Source organism: Diabrotica virgifera, chromosome 6 (genome assembly GCF_917563875.1).
Source record: "Diabrotica virgifera virgifera chromosome 6, PGI_DIABVI_V3a".
In the NCBI taxonomy this organism is placed as follows: domain Eukaryota; kingdom Metazoa; phylum Arthropoda; class Insecta; order Coleoptera; family Chrysomelidae; genus Diabrotica; species Diabrotica virgifera.
The window spans coordinates 206099217-206121477 of record NC_065448.1 but is presented as its reverse complement, the minus strand read 5'-3'; the positions used below and the strand labels follow the sequence as shown (position 1 = coordinate 206121477).

General features: G+C 35.4%; 2 protein-coding genes across 3 annotated transcripts in view; one reads left to right on the top strand and one right to left on the bottom strand.

The window, feature by feature from the left end:
• Positions 1-22261, bottom strand: part of LOC126887148 (zinc finger protein 160-like) — a 46865-nt gene that overhangs the window by 2675 nt on the left and 21929 nt on the right. The window contains exon 3 of the transcript XR_007698973.1: positions 625-742. The gene's annotated coding sequence lies outside the window, so the exon portion shown is untranslated. The remainder of the gene's footprint in view (positions 1-624; positions 743-22261) is intronic.
• LOC126887155 (uncharacterized) overlaps positions 1-22261 on the top strand; it is a 37776-nt gene that overhangs the window by 9362 nt on the left and 6153 nt on the right. For both annotated transcript variants that reach the window (XM_050654518.1, XM_050654517.1), the window contains exon 2: positions 9270-9469. In XM_050654518.1, coding sequence (XP_050510475.1) covers positions 9290-9469 — 180 coding nt within the window. In that variant the 5' untranslated portion in view covers positions 9270-9289. The remainder of the gene's footprint in view (positions 1-9269; positions 9470-22261) is intronic.

Sequence of the window (22261 nt, the reverse complement as noted above, 5' to 3'; positions counted from 1 at the left end):
CCAGTAAAAAATGACATTTGACAAAAAAATTAAGTTGTTTTAAAAAATAAAATAATGTATATATTCATAATTTTTATGTTACTATTGTATCAATAAATCATAAATAAACATTAGTAAAACATATTTTTAATTACAATTGAACAAAAACAGGAATCATCATTCTGAACTTATAACTAAAGAATTTTTAAAAATACACTAATTTACGTCGCCACAGGTTTAACAAACAATTTTTTTTTAATATTGGAATGTTTCTTACATACAATTCCACATAATAGGTGGTATTTACTTAATATAAAATTGGAACATGGAAGGCCAAAGGAGTTCGTTCCCCTCAAATTCATAAAATATTTTTTGTTTCATAAAATATAGAAAATATTTTTTATTACAAAATATGAGGGTATCTAGAATGATATTAAAGTCAAATAAAAAAATAATGAGTTTAAAATTGAAAATATATCTGAGAATTAATTAAATAAAAACATGCACTGGGGTCAAAATTCACCCCTTGGTCATCGGAAGGTTAAGATGTAGCAAAATAGACTACTTATGATTTTTTTTAGATCACATCAAACACATTTAGTGCATAAGTAGGCTTAGTACTGGGCCTATTAGTTTGTAACTTACCTTGAGTAAACTTTTTGTTAACTGGAATGTATTTAGAACTGCTACGAACACGATCTGCGTTAACTGTTTTCCCTTTGAGGACAAGGTTTAACATTAAGCTTCCTCTTGACATTATTACCTATAAGACAAAAATATTAGATTAGAGCATATAGATTTTTCTGGTAACACAAGTCAACTGACACAGCTCCCGTATTCTTAATCAGGTACTATCGACACTGAGATAAAGCTTACGTTTTAAAAATGTTCCAATGATTGTAAAATGGGATTATTGTAGAAAGGATGTTATTATAGGGTCGGAGATTTAGCTTAGGTATTGAATTATATTGAATTGGTGATGGTTTTTATATTACTGTATTATATTGAGTTTCCGGTTGTGTTTGAAGAATATAATTGTTTTGTCAACATCTGAACCATCCAAATTAAATTTTATTTCTTTCTGGTCGGTTCATATTTAGTTACAATAAATGCGTTTAAATTTCTAGGGTTTATTAGGTACCGTAAAAAGCGGTCTATTACAGAAAAAATATTGTTATATGGTCCGTTGTCAATTTCAGCTGCGCTTAGACCTCTAGCGTTTATTAGGCGCTGTAAAAATTGGTCTATTGCAGATAATATTTTGTTATATGGTTCAAATATTGCTTTTAAAATGAAGACACAAATATTAACTATGAAAAACTCGTAATTATTATCCTTGCAGTACATATAGACGTTGTTCAAGTAACTTTGATCAGTCTGTTCAGAACCTTCGAGCTGAACACATGTAATTAAGAAGCAATTTGTCTAATTATTATCTTATCATATTGTAATTAGTATAAATCCATCGTTATCAAGAAACCGAAAAACAATAGCCAAAAAATTGTTAGTGTTTAATGCTAAAATAATTATCCAGTAAGTAATTTCTACTACATATTTAATTACTAAGTTTATCAACATAAATATACCTAAATATAGAGAAAATAGGCCAGTATATTATCAAAATATGTCGGAATGTTTTAAAAATTCCTAGCTATAACTAGGGGAAAACTATGAGTTACCAACACGATAACCAGGAACAATCTACTAGTTATCCATTCAGTGAGGACATAAATCCAGCAATTAGAAGAAACAGCTTAGCACGAACTCCTCCACCTGTAAGCACTCAAAAAGACAGTTCCAATCCACTAGATGAACAGCAGAAAATTGTCAAAACATACAACAACGATCTACAATCACATTTATCAAATTTTCAAATAGATAAACCGCAAGAACATCTCCCAGATGCAGATGTACCAAAAAGTGATGGTGAATGGGTAGCAGTCCACCATAATAAACGTCAACGCAATGACGACAGTCCTGATTTGAAAAAAACCAAACAAGCTACACTCAATGATTATTGGCTGAGTAAAACTGTTCATACATCTAACACAGCGTTTCCCAACCGGTGGGTCGCGACCCACTAATAGGTCGCGGACAGGTTTCAGGTGGGTCGCGGCTTGGCTCTTACAGTAGCTGAATAACGTAGATATATATCATCATGGGTGAACGATGGGTCGCGAATATGAAAAAATATCATAAGGTGGGTCGCCAGACATAAAAGGTTGGGAACCACTGATCTAACAGATACGAGTTACTTGAAGATGATACATTTCGTGAAGAAGTTGTAACGTTGGAAGACCGAAGAGAGGATCAGCCACCACCCATATTTATACAAAATGTTGAACGCATCAAACCACTACAGGAATTACTACAGAAGATAATTCCAGGTAAATATACTTTAAAATGTCTTGCTAACAATCAAATTAAAGTTCAAGCTGATTCATCAAAAACCTACTCAATAATCGTAAAATCTCTATCAGAAAAAAATACTCAGTACCATACATACCAACTAAAACAAAACCGAGGATTCCGAGTTGTTATACGTCATATCCACCCTTCAACAGATCCAGACGACATTAAAAAGGCATTGCTGGATCTCGGGCATACTGCACTGAACATCTCTAATATTAAGCAAAGAGGCACAAAGAAAGATCTGCCGCTATTTAATATAGAACTGGCTATTCACAGCAATAATAAAGATATATATGAGATCACGAAATTACTCAACACTATTGTCACAGTTGAGGCACCGCATCCGAAGAGGGAACTACCTCAATGTCAAAGATGTCAACATTTTGGCCACACACACAATTATTGCCACAGGAGTCCGCGCTGCGTAAAATGCGTAGGAGATCACCTATCGTCTAAATGTCCAAAAGAAAAGAATATAAAAGATGTCCAATGTGTAAATTGTCGAGAAAATCATCCTGCAAGCTACAAGGGATGTTCTGTATACAAAGAACTGCAAAAGAAAAAATTTCCATCGCTTCGAGAAAAAAACGCAAGTCAACCACCTCGTGTTGCACATTCGTCAATCACTCAACCAAATATCAGTTATGCGAACATTGCTGCAGGAAAAGATAATAAAAATACAACTAACACAAATGAGACTACTCATGAAATAGAAACAGCAACTCCCCAACATATACAAAACAGTTTAGAACTTGTGGTACATAAACTAATGGAAAGAATGGATAAGATGTTTGATCTAATAATGTCTCTGATATCTAAGCTTAATCTTCAACACTAAACTTAAGATGTGCTGTTGGAATGCCAATGGCTTAACTAATCATTTTCATGAAGTAAAAGCTTTTATTTATTCTCATAATCTAGATGTTATGTTTATTTCCGAAGCACACATGACTATTGAGAGTTACTTTAATATTCCCAAATATTCAACCTACGTAACTCAACATCCATTAGGAAAGGCCCATGGAGGTACGGCAATTATTATAAGAAATAATATTAAGCATCATGAAATAAACAAAATTAGCAGAGTCAACATTCAAGCTACATCAGTGTCGGTAGAAGATTCACAAGGCTCGATTATTTTATCTGCTGTTTACTGTCCACCGAATAAAATAATTAAATCTGATCATTTTACTGAATACTTTGAGATACTCGGACACCGTTTCATTGCTGCTGGAGATTACAATGCCAAACATCACAAATGGAGCTCCAGAATCATAACCTCACGAGGGCAAGAATTATTAAAAAGTATTAATGAGAATCATTTAACTTCTCTCTCTACTGGACAGCCTACTTATTGGCCCACTGATAGACAAAAAATTCCTGATCTTATTGATTTCGCTATATTAAAAGGAATAACACACACCCATATCCAAATTTCTCCTTCTTTTGACCTATCATCGAATCATTCCCCTTTCTTCATAGACCTACTAAGCCAAATTCACAATTGTCCTAAACTTCTAACACTGTGTAATAAAAGAACAAACTGGGATAGGTATAGAGAAGAAATAAAATCATCCATTAACCTAAACTTGCCTCTTAAAAGTGACAGGGACATAGAAAATGCAGTCACTCACTTAACTACAGTTATTCAGCAAGCTGCTTGGTCGTCCACTCCAGAAATTACCTACACACACAACTCCGAGTCGTATCCTGCTCACATAAATACACTTATACTGGAAAAACGAAAACTAAGAAAGAGGTGGCAGCTCACTAGACACCCAGAAGATAAAACAAATTTTAATAGAGCTTGCAGATTACTCAAAAGAAACTTGATCCAACATAAAGACAATGGAATCAACAATTATTTAAAGAACCTCTCACCTTCAGATGATACAAGTTATTCTCTGTGGAAACTAACAAAAAAACTTAAAGACAACGAACAAATGAATATGCCAATCAGGAAACTAAATGGCACATGGGCTAAAACTGACAAAGATAAAGCTTATACTTTCGCAAATCATTCATGCGAGGTATTTCAACCGCATCAGAGGGAAGTCTCAGCTGAAGAAGAAGAAGATATTCATGAAGTCATAAACGCACCATATCAAATGGCTCCGCCTATTAAAATTTTCAAGAAATCTGAAGTAGAAGAAGTAATTGATAATCTGGAGAATAAGAAGTCACCTGGGTATGATATAATATCTAGTTTGGTCCTAAAAAATCTACCCAACGAAGGTGTAAGCTTAATTACTTATATATTTAATTCAATATTAAAAACAGGTTACTTTCCACTCCAATGGAAAGTAGCTCAAATTGTTCTAATCCCAAAACCTAATAAGGATCACGCGGAAGTATCTTCATATCGTCCAATAAGCTTGTTGCCTATTATATCTAAAGTGTTCGAGCGGCTTTTCCTGAGAAGACTAGAGCCTACATTAGACAGCAACAATGTTTTACCTAATTATCAGTTTGGCTTTAGGAAACAACATGGTACCATCGAGCAAATTCATAGGGTAGTAAAAACTATCAGAAATTCGCTCGAACACAAAAATTACTGTACAGCTGCATTCTTAGATGTCTCACAGGCATTCGATAAAGTTTGGCATGTAGGTCTTATCTCCAAGATTAAATCCATATTTCCTTATCCCAAAGTTCACTATTAAGATCCTATCTGACAGATAGATTTTTTCAAGTCAAAAGAGGAGGGGAAATTACTAACCTGTTTCCAATATGTTCTGGAGTTCCACAAGGAAGCATAATAGGACCAACACTTTACTTAATATACACATCGGATCTTCCAACCACCATTAATACAACAATTGCTACATATGCGGATGACACAGTTATAATGGCTTCAAATCCAATAGCAACAGAAGCATCCGAGGTATTGCAAAATCATCTGACTGAACTAGAGAGCTGGCTTAAATTGTGGCGAGTACAAGTCAACAGTTTAAAATCCACACAAATAACATTTACTTTAAAAAAAAGGTGTCGCGCCTCCGGTTTCTATAAATAACACTCCACTACCAGTCAATACCGCCGCCGTAAAATACCTGGGAATTCATTTAGATAGTAAACTTAATTGGGGCACCCACATCTGGAAGAAACGTCTTCAACTCGGCCTAATCTACAGGAAAATGTATTGGTACATGAGTAGGAAATCAAATCTTAGCCTGGAGAACAAAATTATGATTTATAAATGTATTTTAAAACCGTTGTGGCTATATGCAGCACAAATATGGGGAACAGCTAGTAATACCAACATTCAAAAACTTCAACGGTTCCAATCAAAAGTGTTGCGCCAGATCTGCAATGCCCCTTGGTATGTTACGAACCAGAGATTGCACCACGACCTACAGCTACCAACAGTTAGCGAAGCAATATCTGCTGTAAATTCTAGATACAAGACAAGACTATCCTGCCATCCAAATCCACTCGCCACGGACCTGCTCAACATTTCTCATGAAAGACGATTAAAAAGACCTGACCCTTTGGACCTCTAGTACATCTGGACATCAGAGCAACAACAGAGTGCAGTGAAATAATCATGTTTTAGTTTTAGTGATTTTTAAACTTCTTTCGTATTTTTATTCATGTTCCTTAGACTTTTAATAATCATATTTTTATTGTCTGAACTGTCCACTATACTAAATTTTATCTATGTATTATGTTCCAAGTAATTGTTATGTCTTATCTTAAAATTATAATGTTATATGTCTTACTGGGTGCTCGCCACTGGGCGGCTTCCATCTGTGTTATTTTTCAATAATATTATGTATTGCTTATTGTTTGTGATAAGGACAGATTGCAATAAACGTTGGATGTTAAAAAAAAAGTAACTTTGATAACCTCGTATATCTTGATATACGTGTTTTTCATAGATAGTTATGCTGTGTTCATGATTATTTACGAGGTTTTCATTTTTAATATCCTAGTGGACACCTCCAAATACTCGGTTAATGCAGTACAAATCTTTTAAATTAAGATAAATAAAATGTTTCTACTTGCATGACAACTTATCATTGTTCACAAAAAACACTTCTCCAAGTCAAAACTCTTAAACAAACACTACAAATTAAGTACCACATTCTTGATTATATACGTGGTCTTCACACTAAATCAAGAAATCACCTGATATACGTGTTTTTTTTATGGCTCTAGAAAAAAACATGGTGTATTTGGATTTTTTCTAACAGCTGTAAACCGTGAGACAAAGTTTTCAAACTAAAACCACAAAAATGTCATTTTCGAAAAAAATTGAGATACGAGGTTTTCACACTAAGCCATCGCTATCTTTATTCTATCTACCGCTGCTTTGAAGAGTTCTATAGAACTGCATTTAAACCAGTCCATTAAATTCTTCAACAATGACACTCTCCTTCCTATATTCCCTCCTCCTCTTATCTTTCCCTGAATTATTAGGCTTAACTTTTCATATCGTCCTCTCATTGGGTATGTGTCCCAGATATTGTAACTATCTGATTGTATTTATTATTTCATATTCTTTGCCCACTTCTTGCATTACTTCCATGTTCGTTTTCTTCTGTGCCCATGCTATTCTAAGCATCCTCCTGTAACTTCTTCTACGGCACTACAGTCCAAATTGAGCCTTGGCCTCCTTTATTTTTTGTCTCCACCCTTGCTTGTCTGTGGCTGCTCTTCTCCATACACGGACTCCTTAAAGGGCTTGTGCGTCGCTGTTTACTGTGTCTTCCCAGGGCTTTCTTGGCTTTCCAACCGGTCTCTTTCCCTGCATTCTAGCATTCAGTGCTCTTTTTGGTAGCCTATCCTCTCCCATTCTTATCACATGTCCGGCCCATTGCAATCTTTGTATTCTAATGAAGTCTGACAGGGATGCTTCCTTATAAAGTTATCCTCCTGTAACACCACATTTCAAATGACTGTAGCTTATTTACGTGTTCTTGCTTGAATAGCATCTTAGAGCACATACTCTCAGTTCTAATCTAAGGTCTTTGTTGCAGAGAATTATTTTCATTTTTAAAAATGCATTTCTTGTTATTTCTATTCTGGCTATTTTTTCTGCTATTTTATCATTCTTGTCTGCAATCCAGGTTCCTATGTATTTGTATTTATCAACACTTTCTATCGGTACATTTCCCAAATATATGTTTGTTTGTATATTTGTTTTCTTAGTTATTATCATGTATTTATTCTTTTTTATATTCATTTTTAGTCCATATTTTTCACAGAAACTGTTTGTTTTGTTTAGTAGTAATTGGAGTTATTCAGCAGAGTGTGCCGTTATCACTGTGTCATCTGCATATCTTATAACGAGTACAGACACTTAATTTTCAATTTTATGTCTTCTTTGGTTATATCTTCTTCTTCTTAAGGTGCCGTGTCTGTATGCACACGTTGGCCGTCATCATGTTTACAATTTCTTGAAATCTCTCTCTATCGGCTGCTGCGCGAAATAATTCTTCTACTGTGCAGCCACACCATTGTCTAATATTACGCAGCCATGAAAGTTTCTTTCGACCAATCCATCTCTTTCCCTCCACTTTTCCTTGTATTATAAGGCGAAGCAGATGGTATTTAGGTCCTCTAATTATATGGCCGAAGTATTATGTTTTTCTCTTCTTTATGATGCTTATGAGCAGACGTTCTGAATTCAGCATTTGAAGAACATCTTTATTGGAAGTGTGCGAAACCCACGATATCTTTAGGATTCGTCGATAGCACCACAATTCGAATGCTTCTATTTTGTTTAGCATTGTGGTTTTTAACGTCCATGTCTCACAACCATACAATAGGATAGACCACACATAACATTTCAGCACCTTCTTTCGAATATTCATCGACAGGTTTCTGTTACATAAAACTGGTTTCCAGGTCATAAAAGCCTTCCGTGATATTTCGATCCTAGTTATTATCTCTTCATCAGAGTCACAATTTACATTTAACCAGCTGCCAAGGTACTTGAAATGATTTACCCGTTCTAACTCCTCTCCATCAAGAGAAAGCTGACCTTGATCTATATTAATCTTTCCAACTGCCATCCACTTTGTCTTTGAAATGTTGATTTTAAGGCCTCTCCGATAACTTGCTTCACTGACTAGATTTAATAGTGTCTGAAGATCTTGTAAATGTTCAGCAAGAATGGCTGTATCGTCAGCGTATCTAATATTGTTGATTACTTCTCCGCCTAGCCTTACTCCCTCTTGTCTGTCATCCAAAGCCTCCCTAAAGATTTCTTCAGAATACAGATTAAAAAGGGTGGGTGATAAAACACAACCTTGTCGTACGCCACATTTTATCGGCAGTTTTTCAGTACGACTGTCTCCAATTTGGATAGAGGCTACTTGATTGTAATATAAGTATTTCAGCAGTCTTATATCGTAGTGGTCCTGCTTCCTGCAGGAAATCGAAAAGTGTATCATGTTGTACTCTGTCAAATGCCTTCTCGAAGTCGATGAAACACACATAAACGTTCTTTCGGAATTCACAACTTTTTTGTAATAGAACTATCACTATGTTATATCACTAATGTTCAAATTATCAATTAGCGATTTAGTAGCATTTCCACGACAATCTCGGTTTTTATAACCCTCCGTTTTATAATTCCATTGACCCGAATACTTTTTAAAATGTTCCAAGAATAGAGTCGTTCACTTCTTGTGTTTACACATTCATTTTTCGTTCAACCGCGTTGAAGATTGAACGCTAGACGTGAAAATATTGAGCATGTTCAATTCTTTCAACACCATTGAACGACAACATTCAATGACATAGAATAATTCACTTTTACATTTACATGGATCAATTTGATTGCTTCATTCAAATTGAAAGGCAAAAGTGAACCGTGTAATTTCGCCTTTAAAGCAGACAACCGAATGTAATTTTAAAACTTGTTTCAGTACAACTTCAATCCCAAGAAATGGCTGGTTATAGAACAGCCTACACAATTGATGAGGACAATATGATACTAGAAATAATAGCTGCCACGAAAGGATATTATTATCTGAGGGGTAGAGCTTATTGGATGGATTTGGTCACTCTAGGACGATTTAACAAATGCCGCACTTGGATGAGTATTCAAAATCGTTTCGAAAAAAAGGTAAGTACATTCAATGGACAACTATAGAAAATACCTACAGTAAAACCTCGATATAACGGACTAATTGGGGGACGGGATGTCCTTTAAAGCTGAAAGTCCGTTGTATAAAAATAGGTTTAAAATCAATAAAAAAAATATTTTTAAACTATGTAGGTACTGTATTTACTGTACAGCGAAAATACAACATCTATGAAACACTTATTAAAAGCAGCCTACTTTACGGAGCAGAAACTTGGAGAATAACCGAGAACAATAGGAAAAAATTAGAAGCTGTAGAAATGGATGTGTTTAGAAGATCGTTAGGTATAATTGAAAGAATTCGAAATAAGGAAGTAAGACGACGAATTGGAATAGATGCTTACTTAATAACAGACATGAGAGGAAACAGTTGATTTGGTATGGTCATGTTCAAAGAATGGAAGACACAAGATTGCCCAAAAAGATCTTGGAGTGGGTACCACCAAACCGCAAAAAAACGAGGAAGACACAAAAAGACATGGAAAGAAGGGGTAACCAAAGCGATGAGTACAAGGGATCTTAGAGATGACCAATGGGATGATAGAAGGACGTGGAAGTTAGGCATCGGAAAACGTCGAAAGACGTTCTAAAACCGATACATACAGGTACTGTATTTAGATACAGTGTACCTATATGTAAGTTAAAAAAAGAATAAAGTTTTGTTCGCTATTTTTTTATGACTTTTCTACTTCATCTAAAAACTTTCTGCAATATACTCATTTGGTCGACAAAATTATTCACTGATTCATGTGTTTAACAAGCGATGTATTTTTTGGCAACACATACAATTAAAGTTGCCATCTTCTGAATTTAGAATACTTGCAGTGGGATTAGCAGGAGCTTTGTCCAAAGTCAATAAACATTTCGCCTCATTAGGCGGTATTACCAGTTTCTTCTCTTGAAATTTTCTCACTGCAGGTACAAATCCTTTAAACACCAATTTTTGAAAATATCTCTGGTGAACCATGTCCTATTAGGGCAGATGGTGCCTTTTGATGATTATATCTTTGATAACACTAGGTTTACGAGATTTACCAACAATTATAGTCAGTGCCGGCGCTAGGGTATAAGGTGCCCGCCTGCAAAACTAGCACAGGCGCCCCCCATCCCACTTACAGATACTCGTACAACCCCAGCCTCGGGAACACTATGTGTGTTCAAATGGAACAGTGAGACCCACATGTCCGAAGATCAAACCGGTTACACTGCGTAACCTGACCCCGTATCTATCTGACCCCCAAGCTGTACCACCACCCCTCCCGATCGCAGTACATAACGAATAAGGAGGCTTTGTACTGAACGTTACCTTAGATGCCCTGGGTAATGGAACATCCTCTGTATTACTTTATGTGTTAAACCCCCTGATTTTAGAGGTAGCTAGAAGAGCTTTTCTCCCTATTAATGACTTGATTTTGGACTTGTGTCCTAAAAATGTGTGTTCCGGACAGCGACTTAAGTCGGTGTCCCGCTATTCGCAAATGTACCCAGTAAATAAAGTTCGGTAACAGTTTTATTGGACCCATCATTTGACACAACAACTTCACTTTAACTTTTTTAAGGGAACTGACATTGTTTTTTTGTGTCATTTTTCCTTTTTCGGCTTTTACTTTTTCGATTTGTGCCCTAGATTCCTAGATAATTTTTTTTGAATCCATTTTTATTTAACTAAATAAAAATAATAACTTAAGCGTAGTTAATATAATAGTATGTACCTACTGAGTACTTAACAAATATAATTTTATATTAATTGAATGCTAATAGATTCTTTAACTGCAGAGTACAACTTACAAACTATTCTGTATTATGTATAATCACACGAAATAATACTAAATCTAAAGAGCTCTAAACTAAATTTAAAGTAAAATCTTTATTTTAAATATTATGTTTTTATGGGATTAATACTTAACTTGATACCTATTAATAGGTACATTAAATTAGACAGGCACGGGCTGCAAGAAAACAGTATCACAATCTTGTTTACTTTACTAGAAATTATTCATTTCGTCTCATAACTGATGATACAGCACTAACAACTTGCAAGAAATTTGAAGAACATAAACAATGCATTCTCATAGCAAAGTTGTTTGGTTGAAATATGATGCCTTTGACCAATAAATTATATTATACTACATGGTAAGAATTCTTTGCAGCGTTGCATATTTTTGTATATTATTTGATATGCAAAACTAACAAACACAGATTAGGGTATTATGACGAAACTAAACCACATTAAAAAAAATGAATTTTTTTATTTTAGTATTTTACATAATACCAGCAGAAAAAATACTCATTCTGGCGCCCCCAAACAGGGGCGCCCGCCTGCAATGCATCCCTTGCAGGCCCGTTATCGCCGGCCCTGATTATAGTAGTTGTAACGTCTGTGGTTTTATGGCCGTCAACGAAGTTAATATGTTATTGTCGGGTTTTCGAAATTCCTTACGCGTAATTCGATATCTCTTCGTCTGGTACTGATAGTTAAAAATTTCTAACAAGGGATAAGACAGATGGAAGTTCCGACTAGACTGAACCTTTTTTTCGGGGTGATAAAAATTAATGAGTTTATAAGGACGATTTTAAATTTTTTTCGCGTGTGTGTGAGCGACGAGCGATCGAAGAAAATATATACAGGGTGTCCAGAAACTCTACCGACAAACGAAGACAGGAGATTCCTCAGATAATTTTAAAACATTTTAACCCAATTCGCCTAGTCCGAAAATGCTTCCTAAGGGAGCTAGAGCTCTTTGAAGATGGCGCCATGTAATTAGTTTTTCTTAAATACCTCTAGAACGCTTTTATTTAGAAAAATGAAAATTTGTATACATATTTACTTTCCAGAAATGAATCGATTCCATCTATTGCAAATTTCTAGTACCGGTCATAGGCGTTCGTTTTGGGTAGGGCAACGGTTATTTTATCGCATAATTTTTTTTGTATTCAACTTTTAAGCATTTATGATACTGGATTATTAAATTGTGAGGTATTCTAGTACTAAAAGGTACTCTTACTTTAAGTCGGTAGGACACACCGTTTTCTAGAAAAATCGATTTGAAAGTTTTTAGTTCTGGGAATTTGAAAAAAAAATGAAGAAAATTAAAAAAAGATGTATTTTACCAACTTAAGCAAGAGTAACTTTTCGTACTCGAATATCTCATAATTGAATAATCTAGTGTCAAAAATATTTAAAAATGAAAGACAATAAAGTTATGCTATAAAATAACTGTTGACCTACCCAAAACGGACGCCTATGACCGGTACTAGAAATTCGCCATTAATGAAATCGATTAATCTCTGGAATATAAATAAATGTACCAGTTTTCATCTTTCTAAATAGTTTTTTTTAAACTTTTTTTTTTAATTCAAAAAACGAAAAATTTTCAAATCGATTTTTCTAGAAAACGGTGTATCCTATCGACTTAAAGTAAGAGTCCCTTTTAGTACCAGAATACCTCACAATTTAATAATTCAGAGTCAAAAATGCTTAAAAATTAAAGACAAAAAAGTTAGGCGATAAAATAACCGTTGCCCTACCCAAAACGGACGCCTATGACCGGTACTAGAAATTCGCAATGGATGGAATCGATTCATTTATGGAAAGTAAATACGCATACCAATTTTCGTTTTTGTAAATAGAAGAGTTCTGGAGGTATTTAAGAAAAACTAATTACATGACGCCATCTTCAAAGAGCTCTAGCTCCCTTAGGAAGCATTTTCGGACTAGGTGAATTGGGTTAAAATGTCTTAAAATTATCTGAGGAATCTCCTGTCTTCGTTTGTCGGTAGAGTTTCTGGACACCCTGTATAAAGAAAGAAATTTATATAAACTCCATTTCCAATCTACCTTTAAAATCAACGCTATTTCTATATGCTGATGATACAGGACTCTTGTATGCTGAGAAAGATCCCAAAAAGCTAGAATATGCTGCAGAAAAAGATCTGACAGATATAGATGACTGGCTCAGATACCACAAGTTCTCACTTAATATGAGTAAGTGTAGTTACACAATAATTTCAAATATAGAAAAACAGAGAGAGTTACAGTTAAACTTTGGAAAATTCAAATTCATTAAAAAAAATTTTACCAAATACCTTGGCTTACACATAGATAATCGACTGACATGGGAACAGCATATATTGAACACGTGTCAAAAAATAGCTCCAGCAGTGGGTATGCTTGGAAGAATTGCAACATTTATAAGTATCCCACAGCGAAAAATGATCTCACTCTTTAATAAATTCACATTTGTCATATCTAACTATCGTTTGGGGTAATACAAATCAAAAACAGCTACATCCTCTCATGGTGTTACAGAACAAGGCTGTGAAATATATATTTCAACTGTCAAGACTTCATCCAACTGACGACCTGTACTATCAGAGAGGAATTCTAAACATTGAGTCGCTATACAAAAAAGGGAAGGCCCAGGACGAGATGGTTGGATGACGTGGAGGACGACCTGAAAACCATGAATATAAGACAATAGAGGAGAAGGGCCCAACTAAATGGAAGGACATAGCCAGACAGGCAAAGACCCATCCAGAGTTATGATGCCAAAAGAAGAAGAAGAAGAAGAGTCGCTATAAATTTTACAAGTTTGTACATTCATTCATCAAATTAAGCTTTCTCAAACACTTACAAATATTACTCTAAGACGTATAGATGTGCATGACCATAATACCAGACAGGGAGCTAGTTTTCAAACCGTAAGAATGCGAACTACTGGTGCACAAAGAAGTATATACTCAAGTGGTCTGATTTTGTATAATAAGTTACCCACAAATATCAAAGACTGCAGGCTAGAAAGATTTAAAACTGAATTAAAAGAGTTACTTCTTACTAACTACTACAACAGATAGCTTTAATTGAATATAATTCTATAATAATGTAATAATAAATAATAATTTAATCATTTAATTTAATACAATTCTTTAATGAATTTATATAGGAAAACTTAACCCTTCAGTGTAAAATAGTCTAAAAAGTTTTTTGTTATGTAATTATCTGTTATTATTATATTTATGTTTATTATGTTACCACAAAACCAGCATAGCTACGGCTCTTGGTTTTTTAATGTATTTTTTTGTATATTGTTATTATGTATTTTAATAAATGGAATAAAAAAAAAGAACATATTTTTTTATTACGGGTTAATTCTTTGCGGAAAGAGTGTGAACGAGTGCGAATTTTTCAATAGTAAAAAAAAGAGAAAAAATATGGGTTCGCGTAATACCGTACTAACACTGGCGAAGCGTCCATGTAACCACTGTTACCATTGGTAACAGTTAAAAATCTTGCAAATAAATATGTATTTTATGACGATGAATAATTCCATTTATTATTTTATTTTTACCAATAGAAATATATTATTATATTATGTGTTAATAATATAATATTATTAAATAGAAATATATTATTATATTATGTGTTAATAATAACATCAGTCAAGACATACCCAGGAGCTGATATCAAGTCAGACCATAACCCACTGATTGGCAAAATTAAGCTCAGGCTAAAGAAGGTTAGACGTAGTGTCAATCCAAAATTCGACATAAGGCTATTAAAAGACCAAAACACAGAACAGAGTGTAAAACGGTATATACAGAACAACTTGAATACCGTTATTCAATTGGATGTAATGGACCAGGAGATAGAAAAGTTGCATACAGTTTCACAAGACATACGTGAGAAATTCCTCAAACCACCAAAAATAAAGAAGAAATCGTGGATGGCAAACGAGATTTTAGATATGATGGAAGAGAGGCGAAAGTCCAAAGATCAGGACATGTCATTATACAAAAGAATAGATAAAGATATCAAAAAAGCAATTAGAATAGCTAAGGATACACGACTAAGAGAACAGTGTGCGGAAATCCAGCAATTGCAACATAAACACGATTCATTCAATATGCACAAAAAAGTTAAAGAAGCTGCAGGCTTATACAAACCTAGAAGAGTTGGGTGTTTGGCAGATAACCAAGGCAAACCACTGTTAAGTGTGGAAGAAAAACTAGACACGTGGAAGAAATATGTGGAAGTAACTTTTGCAGATGAAAGGCAGAATACCATTGAAGACATTGAATGCCAAACAGGACCCCCGATTACCATTGAAGAAGTCACGTCAGCTATTAAAACAACTAAAGATGGTAAAGCTGTAGGGCCTGACCAGTTTTATGTAGAATTCCTAAAACTTATGGATGAACAAGGAATAAAATGGATAACAACCGTATTCAACAAAATATACGTAACTGGAAAAATACCCCAAAGCTGGTTAAAGTCGACCTTCGTAACTTTACCCAAAAAAGTAAATGCCAAAACATGTGAAGACTACAGAACAATTAGCCTAATGAGCCACTTACTCAAAACGTTTCTGAAGGTGATACATGGCAGAATATATAAAAAATGCGAACAACAGATATCATGGACGCAGTTTGGATTCCGCGATGCCTTAGGCACCCGAGAGGCTCTATTCGCTGTCCAAGTGCTTATGCAAAGATGCAGGGATGTTGACTGTGAAGTGTATATTTGTTTTATCGACTACAAAAAGGCGTTTGATAGAGTAAAACATGATAAACTCATAAACATCTTGAAAGAAGCGGGAGTAGATGATAGAGACTTGAGAATCATATATAATTTGTATTACAACCAAACTGCCAATATTAAAGTGGAAGACCAATTAACAGAGGCAGTCTCCATAGATAGAGGAGTGAGGCAAGGATGCATCCTGTCCCCGGTGCTGTTTAATATATACTCTGAATGTATCTTCGAGCAAGCGCTGGGAGAACTACAGGAAGGCGTATTAGTCAACGGAGTGCGTCTGAACAACATTAGATATGCCGACGACGCTGTAGTTTTTGCAGACAGTCTAGATGGTTTGCAAAGAATAATGTCGCGCATATCAGATATAAGTAGAGAATACGGACTTGATCTCAATACGAAAAAAACAAAGTATATGGTAGTCAGTAAGCGCGAAATATTAAATACACAGCTTTTGGTTAACCAACAACTAATTGACAGGGTCGACAGCTACGCATACCTTGGTACCAACATAAACAGCCAGTGGGACCACTCAAGTGAAATAAAACAACGCATAGGAAAAGCGAGATCAGCGTTCATAATGATGAAGTCTCTTTTCAGAAGCCACGATTTACCTCTTGCTACCAAAATCTCTATCATCAGATGCTATGTATTTTCTACGTTATTATACGGAGTAGAGGCCTGGACACTTTCCGAGGCTTCTTTGAGAAAACTCGAGGCATTTGAGATGTGGTGTTACAGGCGCATTTTGAGAATTTCGTGGGTGGATCGTGTGACTAATATTGAGGTTCTACGTAGAATAGGCAAGGAATGCGAGATTATTAACATAATCAAAGAGCGCAAACTAGAATAGCTTGGCCATGTTATGAGGAATGAACAGAGATATGGCTTGTTGCAACTCATTCTTCAAGGCAAGGTATTTGGAAAGAGAGGACCAGGGAGAAGAAGAATATCTTGGCTTCAAAACCTGAGAAAGTGGTTTAATACATCGACAACCGGACTATTCAGAATAGCAGCAAGCAAAGTTAGGATAGCCATGCTGGTCGCCAACATCCGGAACGGATAGGCACCTTAAGAAGAAGAAGAAGATGTGTTAATAGTACCTAATTCAGTAAATAGACAGACACACGAAAATATTGGCGAGTTTATGTGACTCAGTTGCACTTTATTATATTCTGTTACCAGTCTCATTTGTGGTGACAATGAATGGTTATCTCGCTGTCGCTCGGGCGGCTCAGGACCGGCTAGTGTCTGAAAATTTTGAAGGAGCGATGGGCGTAAGCGCGCTGTGTATATCAGTAGGGCTGTTACCAGATTTAAATTTGCTAACAGTACCTATACTATAATAAAAAGTGTGCGTGCAGTTCACCATGGATGAGTGTCGCTGCGTAATCGATCAACTACTTGAAAAGGAATTCTGATTGAAAAATAAAATGAGATTATTGAAAATGAAAGACCTATTTTAAACAATTTAAAAAAGGAATTTAAAAAATTAGCTCGATATTTTAAATTTAGTTGGTACAGTGAAAATCCTTGGTTATGTGGTTGCAAGAAAAATAGACTGTATTGTTGGCCATGTCTTCTGGTTTTTACAGAAAAATGGGTGGACCAGGTTCACGATTTAAATAGTCTTAGAGTTTTAAAAAAGAGACATGAAATTTCTCCGTTACCTACATGTAAGATGTATACCCAATTTGATTCAGTTTGACAAAACAAGAATCAAAAGTTCTCTTAACCAAGCATTTAAAGCAAATATTGCTAAACATAATGAGTTTGTTAAAAAAAATAGATAGGTACTCGTATATCCTTAGCTCACTTATAATAGATATGTACCGTATGTTTTTTGGCCGAACAAGAATTAGCGTTTCGTGGTCATTTTGAGGGCGACGGCTCTTTAATTGCCAAAAAAGATCAAAAATTTTGCCAACATCTAGAAACATCAACTGTTTTTTCGAGAGTTTCAAGTGATATACAAAATTATATTATTGAAGCTATATGTATATACATTTAGCCATATCTTCATTTTTTTAAATAAGATTTTTTGCATCTGGTTTTGGTAACACTTTAGAAAAAGTCACGCGTCGTCACTGTGTACTAACAATATCCGAAGTGGCCGGTAGCGCGTAAAACTTTAAAACTAATAATCTAATCTAGAGTGTAGAATTGAAACAATAAGGGACGGATGCAGGTGGTGTCTCATCGCAGGGGACTTCAGCCGATTCGGGTACTTGCTGAGACTTCGGAAGCTGTAGCCGTAAGGTAAATTATTTTTTCTTCTTATGTAAGACATTAGAACCTTTAATGTGCGTAATACCAAAAAGCACAGCCGGTTCGTTACAGTTAGTAGAACATTAGAACACTTTAGTCGGGGCAGTATAGTAGTCAATCCATGCGATCCATCAGAGTTAGCACAAAGCAGTGCCGAGATCCTGTCCTTGTTGTTTTTCCGTCTAGAATTCGATGTTTCATATTTTTTTGCATTCAATTTTTTTACATCTTTTAATCCTACATAGAAATCCTACATCCTCTTACATTTTAATCCTACATAGAAAATAGACACTTCCTTGTGAAACACGGTACCGAGCACACTAAGATATATCCTATTCACTCAGGCATCCCACAAGGCAGCGTTCTCGGCCCAATTCTGTATCTTTTATACACAGCGGACATTCCAACATCTAGTACAACTACAGTTGCAACGTATGCAGATGACACTGCTATCCTGGCATCCCACACAGATCCAACAACAGCATCAAGGAATCTTCAATCAAACCTAAATAGAATTCAGCAATGGATGAAAGTATGGCGCATCAAATCTAATGGAACTAAATCATTACATGTAACATTCACGCTACGCAGAGAAACATGCCCCCTGTATATATTGATTATTGTCTAATTCCTCAATCCGAGGACGCCAAATATCTTGGCATGCACTTGGACCGCCGCCTTACTTGGAGAAAACATATTTTTACAAAACGAAAACAGCTTGGACTTAAATTGAGAAATATGTATTGGCTCATTGGACGCAATTCCAAACTATCTCTGGATAACAAAATTTTACTCTACAAGTCCATCCTCAAGCCCATATGGACTTATGGGATTCAGCTATGGGGCACTGCTAGCGTCTTCAATACAAACATCTTACAGAGATTTCAAAACAAGGTGCTGCGTTCCATAGTCAATGCGCCATACTATGTATCCAACGAGGTGATTCAACACGACATCCCCCTAGAATCCGTGAAAGAAGCCATACAAAGTTTTAGTGTTAAATACTTTGAACGAGTGTTAGTGCATCCTAATGCGTTTGCCAGACAATTAAATGTGCGAGACGTCTTTGAAGTGCGTAGACTAAAACAGCAACTGCCGTCCGACTTAACCAACTGAATGTAATCAAAACTGTATTCAGACTGATAAAATTTTAGTTTTAGAATTGTAAAGAGGTTACTCACTGGAGTAACTCTCTACATGTCTGTATTTTTTACCATAACAAATGCTTAATGCCCAATGGGCAGATTGTTGTACTCAATGGACTTAATAAAAAAAAAATTTACATTTGATCTGATTTTTTGTTTGATATATGGCCCTTGCAGAGACAGCGTGACAAACGAATGGAGGCGCAGATACAATAACGAGCTAGAGTTTATTCGGTAAAGAAAATCTAGTCAGATATATAAAGGCTAATAGACTCAGATGGGCAGATAGGGTTTAATCGCCTTATAAACAATGTGTTCTGGGAAAGGCCAGATGGAAGAAGGTCTGTAGGGCGGCCTAGAAAAAGGTGGAAAGATGCAGTCAAAGAGGATCTAGAGAAAATGGGAGTGGGACAATGGGAATTAGTGGCACAGGACCGACAAACATGGAAGGCAATAGTAAACGCGGCAAAGACTCACGAAGAGTTGTAGCGCCATTGATGATGATCTGATTTTTTGTCCGTTAAATAGAGGTCCGTTCTATCGAGGTTTTACTGTACTGTAAGTGTGGCACTATGAGACCACTTTTATTAAAACCATTCTCGTCTTTAAAAATATAGTGACAATAATTACTAATTTTTGATTTACAATGTGCAGTTTACTGTTTTGTAAAATTTTTATTTTGAAAGATCTTTTTTATCACATAAAGCCCCCTCAATCATGGAAGGTTATTAGCGGATGTTGAATGATTATAACAGGGATCACCAATTATGTTGCCTGAGGGTCCATTTCGAAAACCTATGACATTTCTGGGGTTCGGATTTAATACTACCTGTTTCTGTAACTATAGTGTTCAACAATTTTTTGGAACATATTTAAACAATAATGCGAGGCATATATGTCCCGTATACCCCATTTGCCACAGTGCGTTATGACACAGTAGACGCAGTCAATGCGGGGTTAGTATCACCACAATATTTAGGTTTATTGCGGACAAAGTAAAGAACTTGCCCTTCTTCTTCTTTGAGTGCCTCTCCTATCGGAGATTGGATATCATTAGGGCGATTCTAATTTTATTTACTGCTGTTTTGAACAATTCGTTAGTGGTACAGCCAAACCACTCTCTCAAATTTCTCATCCAGGACATTCTTCTACGGCCTGGATTTCTTCGTCCTTGGATTTTTCCTTGCATTATATTTTGTAGGAATGTGTACTTTTGTCCTCTCATCAGGTGGCCTAAGTATTCAAGTTTTCTCTTTTTTATACTCCGTAGAACTTCTGGCTCGTTATTTATTCTGCGTATTACTTCTTCATTTGTAATTTTATCCACCCAACTTATTCGTAGTATACGGCGGTAGCACCACATCTCAAAGCTTTCAAGATTTTTAATATTCCTCTGTTTAAGAGTCCATGACTCCACACCGTAGAGCAAAGTACTGAATACATAGCATTTTAACATTCTAGTTCGTAGATGAATACTAATATCACGATTACAAAATAATTTTTTCATTTTTATAAAAGTAGACCTGGCAATTTCAATACGTCTTTTTATCTCGTGATTTTGGTCACCTGTTTCATTGATAAGGGTTCCCAAGTATTTGTATTCGTTTACTTTTTCAAGTTGGGTACCGTTTATTGTGATACTAGTGTCATTTATTGGATTCTTACTGAAGGTCATATATTTGGTTTTTTTGACGTTCATCCTTATGCCGTAGTTATTACATATCTTATTCATAGTTTCAACTAAATGTTGTAGATCTTCCGCTGTTCTTGCCATTATCACAGTATCGTCAGCATATCGAATGTTATTGATAACTTCTCCATTGACTATTATCCCTTCGTTTGCATATGAGAGAGCTTCTTGGCATATTTGTTCGCTGTAGATATTAAATAAGAGCGGTGACAATATACAACCCTGTCGTACTCCTCTACGTATTTCTATTTCGTCCGATGTTTGTTCTTCTATTTTTATATTAGCTCGCTGATTCCAGTACAGATTTAATATTATTTGTATGTCTCTGGTGTCAATGTTCTTACTCTCCAGGATTTCTTTGAGTTTACTGTGGCGTACTTTGTCAAAGGCCTTTTCAAAGTCTATAAAGCAGGCGTATACCTCTTGGTTAACATCTAGGCATCTCTGTGTTAGAACGTTCAAGGCAAAGAGAGCATCCCTTGTACCTAATCCTTTTCTGAATCCCATCTGTGTATCGTTAATATCGATGTCTAGTTTTTGATAGATTCGGTTGTGAATGACTCTAAGAAATATTTTAAGCAGGTGACTCATCAAGGAGATTGTTCGATGATCTGAACATTGCATTGCCTTAGTTTTCTTCGGTATGGTGACAAACGTAGACAGCAACCATTCTTGCGGTATTATACCAGTACTGTATATTGTATTGAATATATGCAATATTATGGTTACGGATTTATCATTCAAAAGCTTCAGCAGTTCTGTAGGGATTTCATCAGGTCGTTTTCTTTTCCATTTTTAGCGTTTCTTATTGCGTATTCTACTTCTTCTTTCAATATGTCTGGCCCAGTTGCATTGATTATCTGAGTTAAGTTGTTTCTATCGTCTTCAAATAATTCATTCAGGTATTCTGTCCATCTTTTTATTTTATTCTCTAGATCTACAATAAGATTTCCATCTTTGTCTTTAAGTTTACCTATTTCGCATTTCTTTATGCTTCCTGTTATCTCTTTTACTTTTTTGTGCATATTGAACGCATCATACTTTTTCTCATAGGTTTCCATTTCTTCACACTGTTCTTTAATCCACGCCTCTTTGGCTTCTTTTATTCTCTTTTTTATGTGTTTGTTTATTTCTTTGTA